Source organism: Amphiura filiformis, chromosome 2 (genome assembly GCF_039555335.1).
Source record: "Amphiura filiformis chromosome 2, Afil_fr2py, whole genome shotgun sequence".
In the NCBI taxonomy this organism is placed as follows: domain Eukaryota; kingdom Metazoa; phylum Echinodermata; class Ophiuroidea; order Amphilepidida; family Amphiuridae; genus Amphiura; species Amphiura filiformis.
Genome location: NC_092629.1, coordinates 12,910,812 through 12,931,053, shown reverse-complemented (window position 1 = coordinate 12,931,053; position 20,242 = coordinate 12,910,812). Strand labels below are relative to the sequence as shown.

General features: G+C 36.2%; 1 protein-coding gene across 1 annotated transcript in view; it reads right to left on the bottom strand.

Annotated features, from left to right (window-relative positions):
* Window positions 1-360: 360 nt before the first annotated feature.
* Window positions 361-20,242, bottom strand: part of LOC140138301 (uncharacterized) — a 109,482-nt gene continuing 89,600 nt past the window's right edge. The window contains exons 26-31 of the mRNA XM_072160214.1: window positions 9,413-9,535; window positions 8,714-8,839; window positions 7,252-7,374; window positions 6,205-6,227; window positions 1,849-1,953; window positions 361-1,599 (exon numbers count right to left, since the gene is read on the bottom strand). Of these exons, the coding sequence (XP_072016315.1) occupies window positions 1,303-1,599; window positions 1,849-1,953; window positions 6,205-6,227; window positions 7,252-7,374; window positions 8,714-8,839; window positions 9,413-9,535 (797 nt within the window). The 3' untranslated portion in view covers window positions 361-1,302. The remainder of the gene's footprint in view (window positions 1,600-1,848; window positions 1,954-6,204; window positions 6,228-7,251; window positions 7,375-8,713; window positions 8,840-9,412; window positions 9,536-20,242) is intronic.

The following is a 20,242-nucleotide window of genomic DNA, read 5'->3' as shown; positions in this document are numbered from 1 at the left end:
TTTTAAAATTGAGGTGATTGCATTTAAAAGGTCACTGTGTCATCAATTCTGCATCGATTTGGACAAATGAGGTATCAAACTGTGCGAAATAAATTCATCTGTACCATACTTTTGGTAGGTCTTGATTTAAGACCCCATCTTTGATTTATGGACCAAAATCAAACTGGATACTTTCTTTTTGGGATGCGTTTATAATTGAGTGTACACAGTGTCATCCAGCTATGTCAAAGCAACAATGGATCTTAAAATGTTCAAGGACATTAATTTATTCGATTTCCGGAATACGCAGACTGTGACCAATCAGAAGTTGGTTCATTTTGGTGTTGTGTATGCATAGCTGAAATGGCACTATATGATGTGAAATTCTTTACATACATTTAAAAATAATTATTCACTCCGGAAGCCAAGTACCAATATGTCTGATAATTGCAGATTGATAATTATTATCATGCAAGGAAACGAATAGAAACACACATTCAAAATGGCGCCAAAATGGAAGGTCAGATGTGATGTCAAATATTTTCTATACTTCAAATTCTACATGTATTTCATACCTTACACCTGTCACGCATTTTCTTCGCATTACTGACAGCAAGTCCTTATTTCGACACTACTATTGCAAACAGTCATTTCCAAATTAATTTAGTAGACTTTCTTTGAAAAACATATCACGATGCCTGATGGGAAATGCCTGTCCGCCATTTCATTAAATCGGATCGTTTTCGAGTGTTTTGTGCCCAGATGTATTGGGGGCGTGCTATACTCTCATTGAACAGACAAAGTTCGTAAAACTAACGGCGTCAGTATTCGCCAACTTGATCATGGGGTCGAATATGAATTATTCATAATGGTTCGTAACGGATCGATAACTGGCCTCATTTTCTAGATAGCAAACCAACGGGATTTGTCATTCGTTTGCGTGCTTGATAGAACAACCGTGAATTTAGTGTCACCCCCTTGGTATTGTGCTAGTATAGGAGTTGCAAGGGCCTGGTATTCGGGTCCTTGCCAATTTTGTTTATATCGGAAGTGTCTTGGTATCGCGTGCAGTTCGCATCAGTGTGTCTCTCAAATGCGCCCATCATCCACGTCGCGCTTGCATGACAACGATTGCCTCGAGTGCATTCCAAGTGAAACTGAATACCCCCATTTTTTGCTCCGTTGATATGATGGCGGTCACGTCTAAAAATCGGTTCTTCCCATGGGTTCTCCTTCTCTAATTCTGTGGGCATGTCACAGGCACTGTTTGGCTAAATGAGTGATAACCATGCATCGATTGGACTGATATGCCGGTGGTAAATATTACACATTATTTAAGGCACTGTGTAACGTAATGTGTACTAAAACGAAAACTGTCATTGGTGATACACCCTTCACTCTATCAGCTCCGTTGCCCTGTACGTAGTCCTCAATGAGGGCCTCTATGTCCTCTTTGTTGTGGTCATTACAAAAATCGTTCAGACAACATGCAGTGCAATAATTGAGCCACCTGCCACCGACTTTTGTAAATAGGCAATCTGGTGTGTCTGCTTGGCAATCCATGGTGGTACAGCCTCGAATGATGTCGTGGGCAACTGTTTTGATCGTGTGAACTTTAATCTGAAATGAATAATGTCAAATGATGATGATGGTGGTGGCTATAAATGATGATGTTACGATTGTAATGGTGATTATGATAATTATAATAATAATGATGAAGATGATGATCCCCGGGTTAGCGCAACATTATATTTTCACAATACAGTATAAAGTATTTTTTCGGCAATCGCAGGCAATTCAAATCACGGGTACAATGGAACCCATTGCAATTAGCTATATTAAAACCCGATAGATTAAGGTGCATGGTACCTGACACTTTTCTCCTGGATTGCACAGTTTATATTTGTGGGCGGTATTATTCCGGTCCTGCGTTTCTAGACAAGCCTCACTTCCAGAGCATTCAAAACAGTTCCGCTGTAATGAAAATGATGAAAACACATTACAATAATATTATTATGTACTACGATATTAACATTCTATATCATACATGTTATCCTAGCTTGATGACTGTTCAAAAATACAAATTAAAAAATTCCGGGAAAAAGTATCGCATTTTGGAGTTATTGTCATTTGAATGAAAATATTCACAGCATAAAATAATTCGCTAACTGCTGGTTCAGAAGTAGGTACTAACTAAATCATTTTGATAGTCTGCATAAATAACATATGACCCAAGATACGGTCAAAAAAGACGAGATATTTCCAATAATTTAATGATTCCTTTCTGTCTGGTACTATATTTAGAGAATAAAGGTATTGTTTTTAGCCGCTGGAGTGCATCTATCGTCGCATATAACACGGGCGAGATCATTATTTTAAGTAAAACAACGAGGCGGAGCCGAGTTGTATTACGCCAAAAATAATGATGTCGCCCGTGTTATATGAGACGATAGATGCACGACAGCGGTTATAAACAATACCTTTATTCTCATTCTTAAACACTTCAATTCAAATAAAAATATCATAAGTATTACAAATTTTAATCAAATTAAATTCTACATTTTACAAGGAATTACCTAGGGCTTAAAATCAGTCCCGTTGTTGCAGTGCGCCTCCGATTGGTTCAATCAGAGCGTGCGTCGACGCACACGCTCTGACCCGTGTCATATTGTGTCATATCACACGGGTAAGAACCAATAAGATTGCAGGACGTTCTCAAGCGTTTAAGAATATACTGTAACATATTAATATTGTGCTATATCATGTCCTTATACAGTCTGTAACAAAGATAATTTTATTTTGCCATAAAAAATTAGTAAGGAACAAACCAAAAGATCGATAACGTCCTACAAACGAAACTAGTTTCGTTGGGGAGGGGTGAAATGGCGATTACGTTTCTCCTATGCTCTTTTAAAGCATCGATGATATTTTGACCCACTTCCGGTTTTGTTACAAAAGGGGGTCAGCTGTTAAACGAAGCTAGTTGTGTTTATATATAGGAAGTCATGCTACCTGTTGTCAATGTAGGAAGCAAGTGAGCTGTCATGATAGCTCATGATCCTACCAAACAGCATCAACACAGCTTTCTTCATGACCATCAGCCTTTTGTTCAATGTGACTAGTTCTGTTTCAACACTCTGGTAGTGTCGATAAGCCGACTGATTCACGGTTAATTGTTATCTCTCAAGTAGGTCTGAAATTGAATGTTCAATGATCTTGCCCATCAAGGGAAGGTTCGAAACCGAACGAAAGTTATTTATATCATCCACACTAATGCGGGGCTTTATCGGCAAAGGTCACAACAAGCGCCTGCTTAAGACAGTCAGGAAAAGTACCAGTCTGAAGAGACGAATTGACAATAGCGGTAATACGATAGGCAACAAGTCAGTTAAGTCTTCCTTGGTGAGGGAAAAAGAGAGTGGAACAAAAGGGCATGTCTTCACACTGGATCACTTGATTGTCGCCATCCAAAACTGTCCAGTCGTGTCTCACACATAGAATCCATTTTGGAAGAGACAATCTGATTTGATGCTGTGAGTCGAGCTCACAAAACTGGTGGTCTCAAGCAGGTGCATATGGAAAGGTTTGGCTACAAAACGATTATCTTATAATTGCATCTATGCAGTTTCCACCTCGATATACCTGAGCACAATTTCGTCCAAGAGCTTCCAAGCAAGTAGTGAATTGTCTCTACTGTTACGAGTCGTACTTGACTCAAGGCCAAAATCACTTTTTTCCCGAACTCATACGAATGCACAACACAAATACACAGTTTGATTAAGCTAACAAAATCTAAGGCTTTAATTGAAAGCTAAATATGATTGCTACAATACATGACAACAAATGCACATACAAAAATAATCAAGTATAATTATTCTTTAAACTAATTAATACTTAGCCAGCATTCTTCTTCTTGAAGATAACATAGAGTTCTTGCAATGTTATGGACAGTTGATGTAGAAGAAGAAGAAGAAGAAGAAGAAGAAGAAGAAGACGACGACGAAACTTAATTTTATCATGCTATACTCCTACACAGGTTGGTTGCTGGCGGGTATTGATCAGTTTTCCAGTCTGTAACACAGACTAAGCATTATAAGGCTGTGTGAGCTTCTAGCTGGTGACTAGTGGAAAATAGGCCTCTTTGATTGGTTTTTGTTAAAACCTCAAATGTTACCTTCATCCAATCAGATTTTTTAAAATATCGAACGAAAGCTAACACTTCCCTCTAAAAACATTTTTTTCATTACGTTAAAAGGGCATTTCGTGATCCACAGCCTCATGCCCCCACTTTTCTCAAAAAAGTTGAGATTTTTATATCACTGGAATACTCTGGCTACATAATGTTTATGTACAAAATATTTCTTGCAGATTAATTCGTTTAGCAAAGATATCGCGAAATTTGAATTTCGTTCTGGTGCACCAGAATGAAATTACAACGTACCGTATTGTCTATGGAGCAACTGAAATTTTGGGAATATGCTTTTTTCGTGGATATGTACTGAAAAATGTCATAAAAAGAGAATGCTAGAAGAAGAAGAAGAAGAAGAAGAAGAAGAAGAAGAAGAAGAAGAAGAAGAAGAAGAAGAAGAAGAAGAAGAAGAAGAAGAAGAAGAAGAAGAAGAAGAAGAAGAAGAAGAAGAAGAAGAAGAAGAAGAAGAAGAAGAAGAAGAAGAAGAAGAAGAAGAAGAAGATTAAGAAGAAGAAGAAGAAGAAGAAGAAGAAGGCGGCGGCGACGACGACGAAACTTAATTTTACCATGCTATACTCCTACACAGGTTGGTTGCTGGCGGGTATTTATCAGTTTTCCAGTCTGTAACACAGACTAAGCATTATAAGGCTGTGTGAGCTTCTAGCTGGTGACTAGGGGAAAATAGGCCTCTTTGATTGGTTTTTGTCAAAACCTCAAGTGTTACCTTCATCCAATCAGATTTTTAAAAATATCGAACGAAAGCTAACACTTCCCTCTAAAAACATTTTTTTTCATTACGTTAAAAGGGCATTTCTGGCTACATAATGTTTATGTACAAAATATTTCTTGCAAAAATTAATTCGTTTAGCAAAGATATCGCGAAATTTGAATTTCGTTCTGGTGCACCAGAATGAAATTCCAACGTACCGTTGTCTATGGAGCAGTGTAATACACATAATCATGCATAACTCGCAAACGCAAAATCGGAATCAACTGAAATTTTGGGAATATGCTTTTTCGTGGATATGTACTGAAAAATGTCATAAAAAGAGAATGCTAGGATCACGAAATACTCCTTTAACAGATAACGCAGTTCAATGTTTATAGCAAGGCGAATGTCAGTGGTAAATCTGTTGAAAACGTCCTATTCAAGCACAATTTTTGACCAAAATGTAGGTTTTAAAAGTCAAAACCTGAAGTGATCCTTACAATATTTTTCAGGTTTTATGTCATTAAATGAAAGAGCACACTTATATTGTCCATATACTAGCTTCATTTCAATGAGCAATGACCAATTCTCTTTAAATTGCAAATCTTGTGCGAAAAGTTACTAGTTTCGTCTGTTTTGTCATATGGTTGTAAATTCAATGAACAATGACTTTGCTTAAACTATACTTTATCGATTGATTTTGCTGGAATAGTTTCCTGTTGACCAGGTTTAAGTACTGCAAAGGTCGAATCATGTTTGTTGTGCAGTATAACTGCACTATGCCTTAACGTGGGTCTACATTTCGGCGTAGTGGTAAAAGCCCAACAATATCTGCCGATTAGGAGCTGATCAAACTATCGAGTAGATGGCAGTAATAACTTTGTTACACATTTATCATGATACACCTACGCCAATATAATCCCATACGCATTTATAGTCCAAATTGGGCGGATTATGGATTTAAATGGTGCAGAGATACATTACAGGCCAAAGGTCAGAACAGTTAACGTTTTTTAGCCATAATGTTAAGGGGTCATTCACCCACCTTTACACAGTATTTTTGTGGGGCCTGAGAGCATATCAGACAAATCGAATTGCATTCTGAATACGAATAATGTCTTCTGCTAATAATAATAATAATAATAATAATAATAATAATAATAATAATAATAATAATAATAATAATAATAATAATACCTTTTACCTTTATTGTTTGTAAAATGTGACTTAACCCTTTCATTTGGACAATATTTTATTATTATTCTTCAAAAAATACCCAAATGTTATACATTTTACAGTATTTGATAGACTTTACGATTGTACTCACTGATTCGGTTCCTGACCCAGGTCCTGCACCAGGTGCGGTTGCAGATGTACACAGAGAAAACAATAAGTAAGAAAAAGTTATGTACGAATAACTATGTAGAATAATAAATATTTTATGTAAAATTAAATATGGAACATAAGTTTAACATGTTTAATGTTACATTTTAAATCTCTTTTTTGTTCTTTTTATTATCTAATCCTGCTAGTTTATTTACCAAAGTTAGTTATTTTAGTTTACACAATGTTTTTAATAATAAAATAATAATAATAATAGTAATTAAATCCAATCCAAGGCGCAATGTGGAATGTAATGTACTGCGCTTTGAGATACTCGCTTTGCTTAAAAACACATAACCCAGCAAACACACAACGTTTTACAGAAAATGTCGGGTTATATAAAGGGTATATAAATGTTTTAATGACATTCATAAACCATTTTTGAAAACATTCTAATGATATTCAACAGTTGACAAAATATTTTGCAAAAGTGTTTGCGCAAAATACTATAATAACAATGTTTGTAATCACAGTGGTTTGTAATGTAAAATTTAAAATATACAATTACCGTACAACGCGAAGTTTAACTAACAAAAAAAAAGCGAGCGACACACACTTCTCTATATTTGTGTTATGCCCGGGATGTTATGTAATATATTTCAGTATTTGACCGCAAATGCCGCGTGAATACAAACAATGCGTTTCTTTCAAGGGTCCTCTTAAAAAGTAAATTTATTAGGTAAAAACAGATTTTTAAGGTATGCTCAAAACATAACTTAAAATGCTCCCTGTATTTTGAAATGGAACCATGATATAATTAAAACTCAAGCAGGTTTGAATACATCGGCTCTGATTGGTAACAATGTAACATTATGTATAATTTTTGATTCATCACATCACACATATTGCCATTGAAACGAAATTGTTTTGAATATTGAAAACAGCCATAGTAGAAACTTTCGATAGAAATGCATCATTACCAAAAGGTAGTTTGATACAGAGGTGACAATTAATTGTAATTAATAGAATGACGATTACAAAATATACTAACCTGTGCATGTTACTCCATCTCCACTGTAACCAGCATTACACTGACATGAGAAGGAACCAACGGTGTTGGTACAAACAGCATTTGTGTGACAGTTATCAGTATCCAAAGTACATTCATTAATATCTGTACATAATTGTATGAAATAAGATATATATATAATATCAGTGTTGGCGGTTCTTCCGCTTCACCACGTCTGCGGGTACGAGACCAAAGGACAAGGAGCAGTGCGTGACCCTTTTTACATCCAGTTTAATTAATAGCCTAATTTCTTTTTCCCTGATTTTGTTTGGGACTCCTGGGCTGAACCCTCGGAGCCCATGGACTTCGTCAACCCTGTCCACCCGTTTGCTGTGCAATATTGCTTTAACCATCTACTTGCCGCGCCGTTAATCATATTTTGTTTGCTTTACTAGTGTTCCAGCATTTATCATTTTTATATCATTATGCTCTTTTCCTTTGTATATATTTTGCCTGTTTACTCTATAAGGCCAAAAAAATATTGTTGTGTTGCCCTCAAGTGGGAAAAATGGGAAAGTTGGGTCGGTCGGTCGGATTTCTTTTTTTTTAAACCTTAGTTTTTAAAAATCCTTTCAAATATTAAATAATGCTTCTTCAATCAGGGGACATTTGTCAGTTTTAACTTCTGGATACTTGTTAGACATGTTAAATAATCAATTTAAGACTAGTCTTTCAATAAAATATTAATTTTAAGTGAAAAACATTGATTTTTTGAACAAATCTGTAAAAATCATCATTAAAAAAAAATGCGACCCTGATTTTTTTCAGGATTTAGGGCCGGTCGGTTAATTATGCTGTGAGTACCAAACCTTTTTTAAGAATTCAAAACAATCATGTAAAAACCAAAAAATCAAAAGACAATATTGCTACGACAATATTGTTAAAGGTTGCGCCGCAGGCTTATAAAGAAACAATGTTGCTCCAAAAACAATAGAAAACAAGCTTAAATTATAAATTAACCCCCGATAGAGGGCAGGGCCTGAATAATGAGGGAAATTCAGGCGGCACAGGTCACGCGACACGTGATGTTCGAGGCTGGCGAAAATACAAGGCTGACAGCCCCATTCAAAATACAGTGTGGTACATTGTCGTACCCCAACGGTTTTAGAGTAAGATAATTTTGCTTTGAAACCACATAACAAATTTAGAATTTGTGAAGATTTCATGATTATGTGTTAATCCAATGGCGACGTCAAAAATTGCGATATCGATATCGATATCGATTAAAACTCAATAAAGATTAATACATTGGCATTGCATAGCATTATTATGTAGCAATTTTGACTGACAACATCACAAATATTGGCGAAATGATTTTGGAAACTTAAAACAATCATTGTAGAAAATTTTGCTACGAATGCTCCATTTCCAAAAGTAAGCTAGTGTGATTCGCGTCAGTTATTTGACATAAACGGAATGGCGATATGGTACAAAATAGACTAACCTGCGCATGTAACTCCATCTCCAGTGTAACCAGCGACACATGCACATGTAAAGGAGCCACCGGTATTGGTACAAGCAGCATTAGTGTCACAGTTATTATCAGTAACCAAAATACATTCATCAATGTCTGTGCAAAAAATTACGAAAGAAGATATTGTTTTAAAGGAACCCTTGAAAGATAACCATTATTTTGTATCAAAATAAAAGCACATAAAATAGAAGCAGTTTCTAAAACAGTTGAAGAACTAAACATTTCAGAAGGAAAACTACATCGAAAATAATGTACTAAATTTAACCCTTTCCATCGCTACATTGTTGGTTTGAGGGGTACAATACAGGCAAATTGGTATTTGTGTTTTTGAAATTGAGCTTACATTTTATTAGGTTTATTTTGATTAAACAACAGGGTTCTTTCAAGGGTCACCTTTGACCTTAGAAGTAATTATATTAAGTAAGCAGATTTTGTGGTATGGTCAAAAGAGGGCTTCAAAACACTGGCTACACTTGGTACCATAATGTATCATTTTTGAGTGATCACGTTACAAATTTTGTCACTGAAACTAAATGGTTTTGAAAGCTTATAACGATGATAGTAGTAAATGTCAATAGGAATTCATCATTTCTAAAAATCTGTGATTTGCATACAGGTGACTATTAATTATTATTATTAGAATGGCGATGTGGTACGAAATAGACCAACCTGTACAAGTTTTTCCATCTCCATTGTAACCAGCCATACATTCACATGTGAAGGAACCAACGGTATTGGTACAGTCAGCATCTGTGTGACAGTCATCAGTATCCAAATCGCATTCATCAATATCTGTACAAACATGTCCGTAGATAGTTTTACAGAAAATCGGATTATCAAAATGTTAATTTTTAAAGGGCATACATATTGCTCGGACAAGAAGATCATATCATTTGAAAACTAATATTATGAGGACAACGAAAATTTAATACTGCTTTTTGGACAACATAAGTTGTTTAAAATTGATATTCCGCAAAAACCAACTGTAAGCTCTAGTGAGCGTCTTCGAACGAGACGGATTTGTCCTTGAAACTACCGTGATGTCATGATATGAATACGTACGGCCAGCCAACGTTGTGAGAGTGTAATCAAAGCAGTAGTCGGTCAGTTTGTGGCTAAAATCTCGTGTCGCGATGTTTCAAAATTAATTCTCGCTTCACTTGAAATCGAGTCATTTTGTGATCTTATTAATATGGTCTGCGCCGCGTTTTTCATTGCCATGTATTTAGCTGAGACGAAAATACCTATCAGGTTTTTAGGTATTTTCGTCTCAGATATAATCGGGCCAAGTTCAAATTGTCTGCCATTTTTAGATCACGGAAATTTTACATTCGTATATTGGCAACATGAGCAGCTAGCATATAACATGCTGTAATTTACTGCTTCGACACAAGGTTTGAGACAGTGAAATGTGTTTTCTACGAGTATAACAATAGCAGGATTTAGTTGCTAGGCAACTAGGTTTGTCGATTGACTGCGGTTCTTGTTCAGATACATATTTGTTGCGTGTTTTTGCCTTCCAAAATTTATTGAGCTGTTGACATAAACAGTGATTCATTGATTGGAGCTTGACACTTGTCGATTTTCAAGGTGTTTTTAGTGAGTTTTAAGCCTACATCTTTATCCCCGTTCTGTGACAGTGTATACACATAGCAACGTCTTTAAATGGGCCGCGATACAAAATAACTACTTTCGCTCATATAATGACGTCATCAGTCTGTTGAATTGGAAATGAAAGTTTCGCTTCGACGCTGAAAAAGGCCGTACGAACGTGTCCGGAATAAGGCGGCCAGGCTAGTTTTTGCTTGTGGACGGGACAGGTGCTCATGTGAATGAACCAACAGTATTGGTACAATCAGCATTTGTGTCACAGGTATTAGGATCCAAAGCACATTCATCAATATCTGGACAAAAATTGTACAGTTCGTTAAAAGGACCTTAAATGATAACCATTATTTGGCGTAAACTTATTAGGTAAAAAAACTTATTTTGAAGTATGGTCAAGACAAAAGTTTCTCGTACTTTATATATATGAAAGTGAACCTTTATACACTAAAAACTCAAGAAGGCTTATTTTGGTAACATAATGTATCGTTTTGATTAACCACATCACAAATATTGTAAGCGAATCGAATTTGTTTTGAAAAGTTTAAACAATCATTGTAGAAAATCTCTCGGAATGCACTATTTCCAAAAGGTTGTGTAATTCGCGTAGGTGATTGAAATAAACAGAATGGAGATTCGGCGATATGATACAAAATAGACTAACATGTGCCATGTAACTAGCCTTACATGCACATGTGAAGGAACCATCAGTATTGGTACAATCTGCATTTGTGTCACAATCATTATTATACAAAGCGCATTCATCTTTATCTGTACAATTATGTATGAAATACGACTTTTTTAAAATGGACTTCGAAGGATCGTGAAAGATAACCATTATTTTATATCAAAATAAAACACATAAAAGAGAATCAATTTCTAAAATAGTTGAAGAACTATATATTTCAGAAATTACGAAAACAATGTACTCCATTTAATTATTATCGACGCTACATTGCTTAATTTAGAGGTAAAACACAGGAAAATATTGTGTTTATTGTATTAGAAAGCGAGTTTATATGTTATTAGCTTTATTTTGATAACAATAATGGGTTTATTCGAGGCTCCTCTTTAAAGTAAATTTATTAGGTAAAAACTAAATTCATCACATCACAAAAATTGTCATTGAAACGGAATTGGTTTGAAACCTTAGAACAATCATTCTAGAAACTTTCGATAGGAATGCATCATTTCCTAAAGTTAGTTTGATTCGCGTATAGGTGACAATATTATTTGAAATAAATAGAATGGTGATAAGTTACAAAATATACTAACCTGTGCATGATATTCCATCTCCACTATAACCGGCATTACATGCACATGTGAAGGAACCAACGGTATTGGTACAAGCAGCATTTGTGTCGCAGTTATCAGTACCTAAAGTACATTCATCAATATCTGTACAAAAATTTTTGAAAGAAAATATTTTTATCAGGATTTAACTAGGGTAACATTAGTCTTAAATCACAAATATTTAATGTCAGATTCGTGCCGAGTAGGTTAGATATGAGGGTCATTCAATAAGTCTACCTCCGTTCTGCTAATAAGGATAAATGTATAATGATACCTTTTGAATTTTTTAAGTGACATCCGAACCAAACTACGATTTGATATACCAGAAAAACATTTACATGAAAATATGTGTGTATCCTTCGTACGAGATTAATTTGATATGCAAGTGTTATAATTATGCTAACCGATTATAATTGAAACAACATCAACATGTTTAGCCATCTGTATGAAATGGGCTATTCCATTTAAAATCCACACTACCCCGTGGAAGATTTAGCAAAAGTCTTACACAGAGGGAGTATAAGTTTTGAATAGAATAGGCCATTGGGTAACTTCCATTTGAAATACTCACCCCAGTTGTGGAAGATATAGGAACATAGTGCAGTTATACTGCACAGCAAACATGAACCGACCTTTGCAGTACTTAAACCTGGTTAACAGGAAACTATTCCAGCAAAATCAATCGATAAAGTCTAGTCTATCCTCCACATTGAATGGTAGACTGCAGTTATGCCCAAATATGGCACTTGCCAATGAATAATCACCCACTCGAAATCCCTGTTTCGCTGCACTGACCAAAGTTATGGACAGATATAGGAGCTGTTTTTGCTGTTATCTGTCATTTACATATCAGGAAGGTACGAACATTTGCAGATGCCCCACATACTCCGTTTTTAGCCTACATGTAATGTATACATTATTCTTGATTGACAGCAAGTACAAAAAATATCCGTCAAGTGGTTTAGCTTTAATGCCCATCGGAAAAAAGCGGTCTACAAGTGAGTGAGATTTCCTAGAATTTCAGAGAGTACAATAACTATTGGCCGGTTATTTTTCATACAGTGACATTAACTAGGAAATGCCCTATAGCTCTAACATACACTGTTTGCAGAGGTCACACCCCAATGGGACCGTGAGAGCACTGTGTATTGTGTATAGGAAAATGAACAGTAACTGCTGTATGAAAGCCATACTACAGGGGGATTATGGGTTTCAAAATGAGTTTTACTTCTGACCAATTACATTTGAAAAACATATGCCCCCTGTGGAAGATATTTCTAAAATCTTCCACAGGGGTAGTGTGGATTTCAACTGGAATAGCCCAATGGAAATTCAAATAAAGACACCCAACCATGTTTTGTCACATGCTATTTTCAAATTCATTTCCTTCGTGTTCAGTTCAAGTGAAATTTCCATAACAGCTTTAAAATGCTTCCAGTTAGCCCTTTTATCCTAAATTCTGAGTACCCAGCAAACACAAAACGTTTTCGTCATCATTCGCAAAAGGTTATAAAAGGTTGTCAAAAAACGTTTAAATGTCGGGTTATATAAAGGGTATATTAAGAGTATAAAACGTTTTCATAACCTTAAAAACATTTTTGATAATCTACTGCTCAGCAAACGAAAATGTTTTACAGAAAACGTTTAAATGTCGGGTTATATAAAGGGTGTAAAACTTGATACAAAACATTCTAAACAGAATGTTATTTTGGGGTTGAAAAAATATTTTGCGAAAAATGTTTGCCCAAAATATTTTCAATAACGTTTTAAAAACGTTTTCATGACCTTTATATAACCCGACATTTAAATGTTATTAAAAGGTTTTGAAAAAACATTTTAAGAACATTTCTGTGTTTCCTGGGTTCAAATATTTTAACATGATGTTTTTTAAGTATTGACACAATATTTTGCAAAAATGTTTGCAAAAATAGTTTACAATAACATTTTTTGAAAACATTTAAAAATATTGTTGTAGTGTGTTTTCATACAAAACGTTTTAAAACGTTATCATAACCTTTATATAACCCGACATTTTAATGTTATTAAAACGTTTTTACCTAAACCAAAAGCCAAAGTATAACTTATTTAAAACGTTTTTAAAACGTTTTTGTGTTTGCTGGGTAAGAGGTCCCCGGGAAAAGGTCACAAATAATCTAAACCTGCTCGCAAATCAATAGAATGTAGATAACATGCGCGCTAAACAGTAAAATTTAGATAACGGTGCCTCAGAGAGGGGGAGAGGGTGAAAGGTATTTATAGGCATATGTTCAAATACGCCTTTCACAACTTCAAAATATCTCATTTTGATATACTTTCTGTGGTATTAAAGTCCTAGTTGAGGTATTTATAAATAGCCACCTTGTTCTATTTTTATATTGTAATATGAGCCCAAATAAATCTAAAATCCATTGAGAATAAATCAAACTTCTGTTCATTTACAACCAACCACTATATGACAACTCGCAACAAGACAGTAAAAAATATTTAAGATGTGAGTCAAAGGTCACGGATTATCCAAACCTGCACGGAAAGCAATATAATGTACATATCTTTCTGTTGAACTGAACATAGAACGTGTCTCAGAAGGTGGTCAACAACGTCTTTTATTTCAATTGTTGCCCGGGAATATTTGCGCGATATTTTTGCGCGATTTATGCGGTAAGATTGTCAGACTTAGGCCTATTACAAATATGTTTTTGCCTATTTCCTTTATTTATTCATTTATTCAAATACCATCATTTAAAACATACCTGCTGTGCATGTTACTCCGTCTCCCCAATAACCGCCATTGCATGTACATGTGAATGATTCGGCAGTATCCATACATGTAGCATCAGTGTGACAGTTGTCTGAGCCGGCGCTACACTCGTCAACTTCTGTGTAAACATTTACACAAAAGCAAAATAAAATTATATTTGATCAAAATGTAATCCGTAGATTACAATTTTGCTCAAGAACTATTAAAGTGCTAAGGCATGTTAGGGAATCCATACATATATATTTCATTTATATCGTCATGAATTTATCACACCTACGCATATTTGTGTTTTGTTGTTGCTTCTGTCATGTTGAACACCAAGGTCATTTTGACACCAAGGATGTACGAATTTTAGATCGCGAGTTGCGTTGGTTTGAGCGTGGCGTGAAAGAGGCAATCTGGGTGAGGGCTGAGCAACCATCCCTCAACCGTGGAGGAGGCGTCCGAGCCAGACTTTCACACGGCTGGGACAGAATCATAAAGGACATTCCTCGCCTATTGTCATCAATACCGGAAGTGTCCGGTACTCAAGGTCATTTGCATCCCAATCAAGCTGAAGACTGAGGGTTTCAGTCGCAACGTCGGTTCGTCCGTCAAAAATATGTATGTCTGGTTGACCAGATTTAAATTGAATGTCATTAATATAGTTAAATTATTGAGAATTTAACTTGACTTTGCACGATCCTGATGAATCTCATCAATAATGTCATTAATATATATTTTTTGCCTTTTTTAATTTTAATTGATTTAAATTCCATAACAAATAATACCTGCTGTGCATGTTACTCCGTCTCCCCAATAACCGCCATTGCATGTACATGTGAATGATTCGGCAGTATCCGTACATGTAGCATCAGTGTGACAATTGTCTGAGCCGGCGCTACACTCGTCAACTTCTGTGTAAACATTTAAACAAAAACAAAATAAAATTATATTTGATCAAAATGTAATCCGTAGATTACAATTTTGCTCAAGAACTAAGTGCTAAGGCAGGTTAGGGAATCCATATATATATATTTCATTTATATCGTCATGAATTTATCACACCTACGCATATTTGTGTTTTGTTGTTGCTTCTGTCATGTTTGACACCAAGGTCATTTTGACACCAAGGATGTACGAATTGTAGATTGCGAGTAGCGTTGGTTTGAGCGTGGCGTGAAAGAGGCAATCTAGGTGAGGGCTGAGCAACCATCCCGGCTGGTACAGAATCATTCCGAGATTTGATTAAATGTGAATATACAGTAAGCCAAAAAATTAAGGTACCAGCCCGGGGGGTACCAGTAATGTTCACCTCCTGTATATCCTAAACAAAGACAGATATGCCATAATTGGAACCAGCAGCCAATAGGTGCATCTTTTAGCTCGAATTTAAGACCTTATTCGTTGAAATTGTTCAAGAAATAAAGATACAGCGATCCCAAAACATAAGGAGGATACAATGTAAAAGTTACAGTTTGCTTCATTATATGCCCTATTGATTTGTACACAAAGCGTTCGTGAACAAGAGAACTAACGCTGCGCTTCCATTTATTAGCACGTTAAAACTAGCGTCGTGCTTTCTTTGATTAGAACACAAAAGTGCAACTTTTGATTTCGTTCCTTCATTAGGTTTTTAGATCACCGTTTCTTTAATTCTCAACCAATTTCAACAAATAAGGTCTTAAATCAGAGCTAAAGAGTACAGGTATTCACTGCTTGTTTTAATTTTCACACATTTTATTTAGGATATACAGGGGTGAATATAACTGGTACCTTAATTCTTTGGCTTACTGTATATATATCTTGCCTTGTTAATGTTTACTTTAATTAATTTAAATTCCATAAAAGAAATACCTGCTATACATGTTACTCCGTCTCCGTTAAAACCGCCATTGCATGTACATGTGAAGGAACTAGGAGTGTCGGTACATGTAGCATCAGTGTGACAGTTGTCTGAGCCGGTGCTACACTCGTCAACTTCTGCGTAAAATATTATACAAAACAGACATGTTATTTTTGTGATCAACTTTGCATTTCCAAAATTTTAAATGTTTGTTATTGTGTTTTTGTTTTTTCAGCGAAGGACCTCCAGACTGGGCTTCGATCACCCAACCGCCAGAGGGTTTTGGTACAGACGATCAGGGTCAGCTTGAACATTGTTGGACAACATGATGACGTCTAGTGAACAACTCCGACACAGACAAGCTCGTATGCGATGGGCCAGAGCTTATGTTCGATGGACCAGACAGCAGTGGAGTAATGTTTTGTCCTATGATCTGAGATTTTGCCTGCGTCACATTGACGACTGGAGACGTGCGTGGTGTCGAGTTGGAGAGCAGCATGCAGAGTGCTGTGTTCAACCAGTTACAGCCAGCAGGAGTGTTATGGAGTGGAGTAGTATCGTCCTTACCAGGAAGACAGTACTTGTGCAGATTGATGGCAACCTGACGATATATGTCGACGAGGTGCTGCATTCACATGTTGCACCACTTGTTGCAGCCCATGGTGGAGCATTTGTATTCATGGATGACCACACAGAGGGAGACAGCAACTGCATTCTTGGCTGGTGAGGGCATCGAGCAAATGGTGTGGCCGGTATGCTCACTTGACCTCAATCCCCTAGAGCGCCTGTGGGACCGGTTGTTTGTTTTAAATAAAACTATGTGATTCGTGCTTGATAATTATAAGGCATAATATTGTGATTGCCGGAGATTTTCTAGAAGTACATAAAAACATACTCAATGTCAGTGAATATCTATCATGAGTATATTGTACAGAATGCAACATTTTACTGTCGTGTGTTGTAATTCTAATATTCATATTAGGAAACTACATCTACTATGATAGCGCTATTAACGGACTAACTGTCTATTGAAATGAACATAGAACGTGTCACAGAAATTCGCCAATGTCTTTTATTTCAATTGTTGCCCGGCAAAATAGCAATATATGCAAGGTATTATTTATTTATTTATTTATTTATTTATAACATTCGGCGAAACGCCAGGCAAAGCCAAATTATTGACAAACAATAAATTCAAGTACCAAACCATGCCAAACAGACAAAGGAAGCAAAAGGAATTAGCAGAGAAAATACAGAAAGATACTGACTAAATGAGGTGGAATTGGACAGTCGATTTGAAGGCCTGAAGGGAAGTGGACTTAACGATGGCTTCCGGTAAGTAATTCCAAATCGAAGGAGCGTAAGGATTGAAGAGTCTCTTAGAAAGAGTCAGGCGGCAAAAAGGAGGATCAACGCAGGAATTTAGGTGACGTTGAAAATAAACTTTTCTTTTTCTTTATTTATTCAAATACCATAATTTTAAATAATACCTGCAGTGCATGTTACTCCGTCTCCCCAATAACCGCCATTGCATGTACATGTGTATGAACCTTCAGTATCCGTACATGTAGCATCAGTGTGACAGTTGTGTGAACCGGCGCTACACTCGTCAATATCTGTGTAAACATTTATACAAAAGGAAATAGAAATAAAATTCTCGTACTTATGAAAATGAACCGTGATACACTAAAAACTCAAGAAAGCTTGAATACTTTGGCTTTGATTGGTAACATAATGTATCATTGTGTGACCCTTAGGAGTATCCGTAGGGAGAACACTAAGTGATACGGCCAGGTGCATGTTTGTTCGCGGTCTACAGGTGTAACTAGGTTGTTGTATATTCTATAATTTTCCTGGTGTGCTAACTGTGATTACATCTAGACACCAGTTTATTTTTTATTTGAACGGGACCCTTATTTAATGAGAAAAACGCCGAAAAAAAGAGGCCCCCGGCAAGTGCACACAACTGCGTACAATGACATTATTGTAGCCCAAATCTGGAATTTTCCTGTGCAAATACACTTACTTTGGGCGTTGGTGCATGCCGCACATTCATGATTGGGTGCGATAATTTAACGTGAATTCAACGAACGAGGTTGACTATCGATTATATCGCGTCTACCAGAGAGCATATAGGTTTGACAATGTGTGACAAGCAAGCACGATGACTGAACTGCGCCTATGACTATTGTCCGTTCTGTCTACATGGTCTATGATAATTGTTTTCTTCCCGAAATATATTCACTTTTAGGAGAAATTGCGTGTGTCAAGGTCAAACTTGACCGTTTTTACTTTACACTAATATTATATAATAACATGCATTAGGTTTTGCAATTTTACTTTGTGTCTAACATTTTAAAAACATTTTAAATAATAAACCCGTTTATATTGACATAACTTCCCGTCATCCTTGTTTATATTGACATATCTTCCCGTCATGCCCAATTTAGCAGATGAGTCATCATGAGTCATTAGTTAACACATACCACGGTTGCCAAACAAATGAGGGCAAACCGCGGGTCAAATCATTGAAAATCGCCCTTTTTTATCAACCGTTGGTTTCTATGAGATAGAAAACTACCAGAAGTCGCGTAAGCCAATGTTGAGAAGTCATGGAATGTTTTTCTTAACCATCAATTGGTGTCTATAGGACAGGAAATTGTCGCGAGGAAAATCTTCAAAACTCATCCTATTGACCTAGGCCTATCACATCGCGGGTTTGGCAACCCTGTACATGTAATATATACAGTTATATAACATCGCACCGTATTGTGAGGTGAACGAACTGAATGTTGACATTGTATTCAGGATTTGAAACAAGGACTGTCTTTAAACAGACAATGCGGTTGGTATAAAACATAGCGTGTGATATCATGATATAAACTTCAAAATCTAAAAACAAAAGTAAAGAAATAATTTAGGGCGAAATAAATAAACAGCGTACAGCAGGTGCTATCTGGTCAATAATGAGGAACATGAAAAAAACCAGCAGAGAACATGCATCCCAGTAAAGAGTTAAATAAAGCAAGGAAAAATCATAATGTGCAGAAGGCCTACTTTTCGGATGATATTCACAGAAACAAAAATAACTAGACTTAGCTGTGGTCTAAGACCACGAACACAGCCGTGTGGTGACCCCTTAATCACCTTTGACCCCAAAATATATGAAAACCCCATAGACATTGGCTAATGTCAATGCACGTGTCCACGTGGCATCACTTTGCTATGCTTTTTGTGGCAGAAGGGGCATTTTGAAGGTATATCGTTTTATACCGGAAGTGACCCCTTACTGACCATTGACCCCAAATGGGTGTACACCATATAGACACTGTGTTATAACAACACATGTGTGCAAGTGGCGTCACTGTCCTACGTAATTTGTGGAAGAAGAAGCATTTTAAAGGTATTTCGTTTTATACCGGAAGTGACACCTTAATGACCTTTGACCCCAAATAAAATAATACCACATATAAACTGGGTAACCACAATTCATGTGTGAACATACCGTTACTGTCCTATGTTTTTCTTAGCAAATAAAAAATTTTGAAGGTTTTTCGTTTTATACCGGAAATGACCCCTTAATGACCTTTGACCCCAAATCTGTGTACACCCCATAGACACTGGGTAATAACAATGCATGTGTGCAAGTGGCGTCTCTGTCCTACAGAATCTGTGGAAGAAGATGCATTTTAAAGGTATTTCGTTTTATACCGGAAGTGACCCCTTAATGAGATTTGACCCCAAATAAAAAAATACCACATATACATTGGATGACTGCAGATCATGTGTGAACATACCGTTACTGTCCCATGTTTTACTTAGCTAATAAAAATTTTTGAAGGTATTTCGTTTTATACCGGAAGTGACCCCTTAATGACCTTTGACTTCAAATCTGTGTACACCCCATAGACACTGGGTAATAACAATGCATGTGTGCAAGTGGCGTCTCTGTCCCACATAATTTGTGGAAGAAGATGCATTTTAAAGGTGTTTCTTTTTATACCGGAAGTGACCCCTT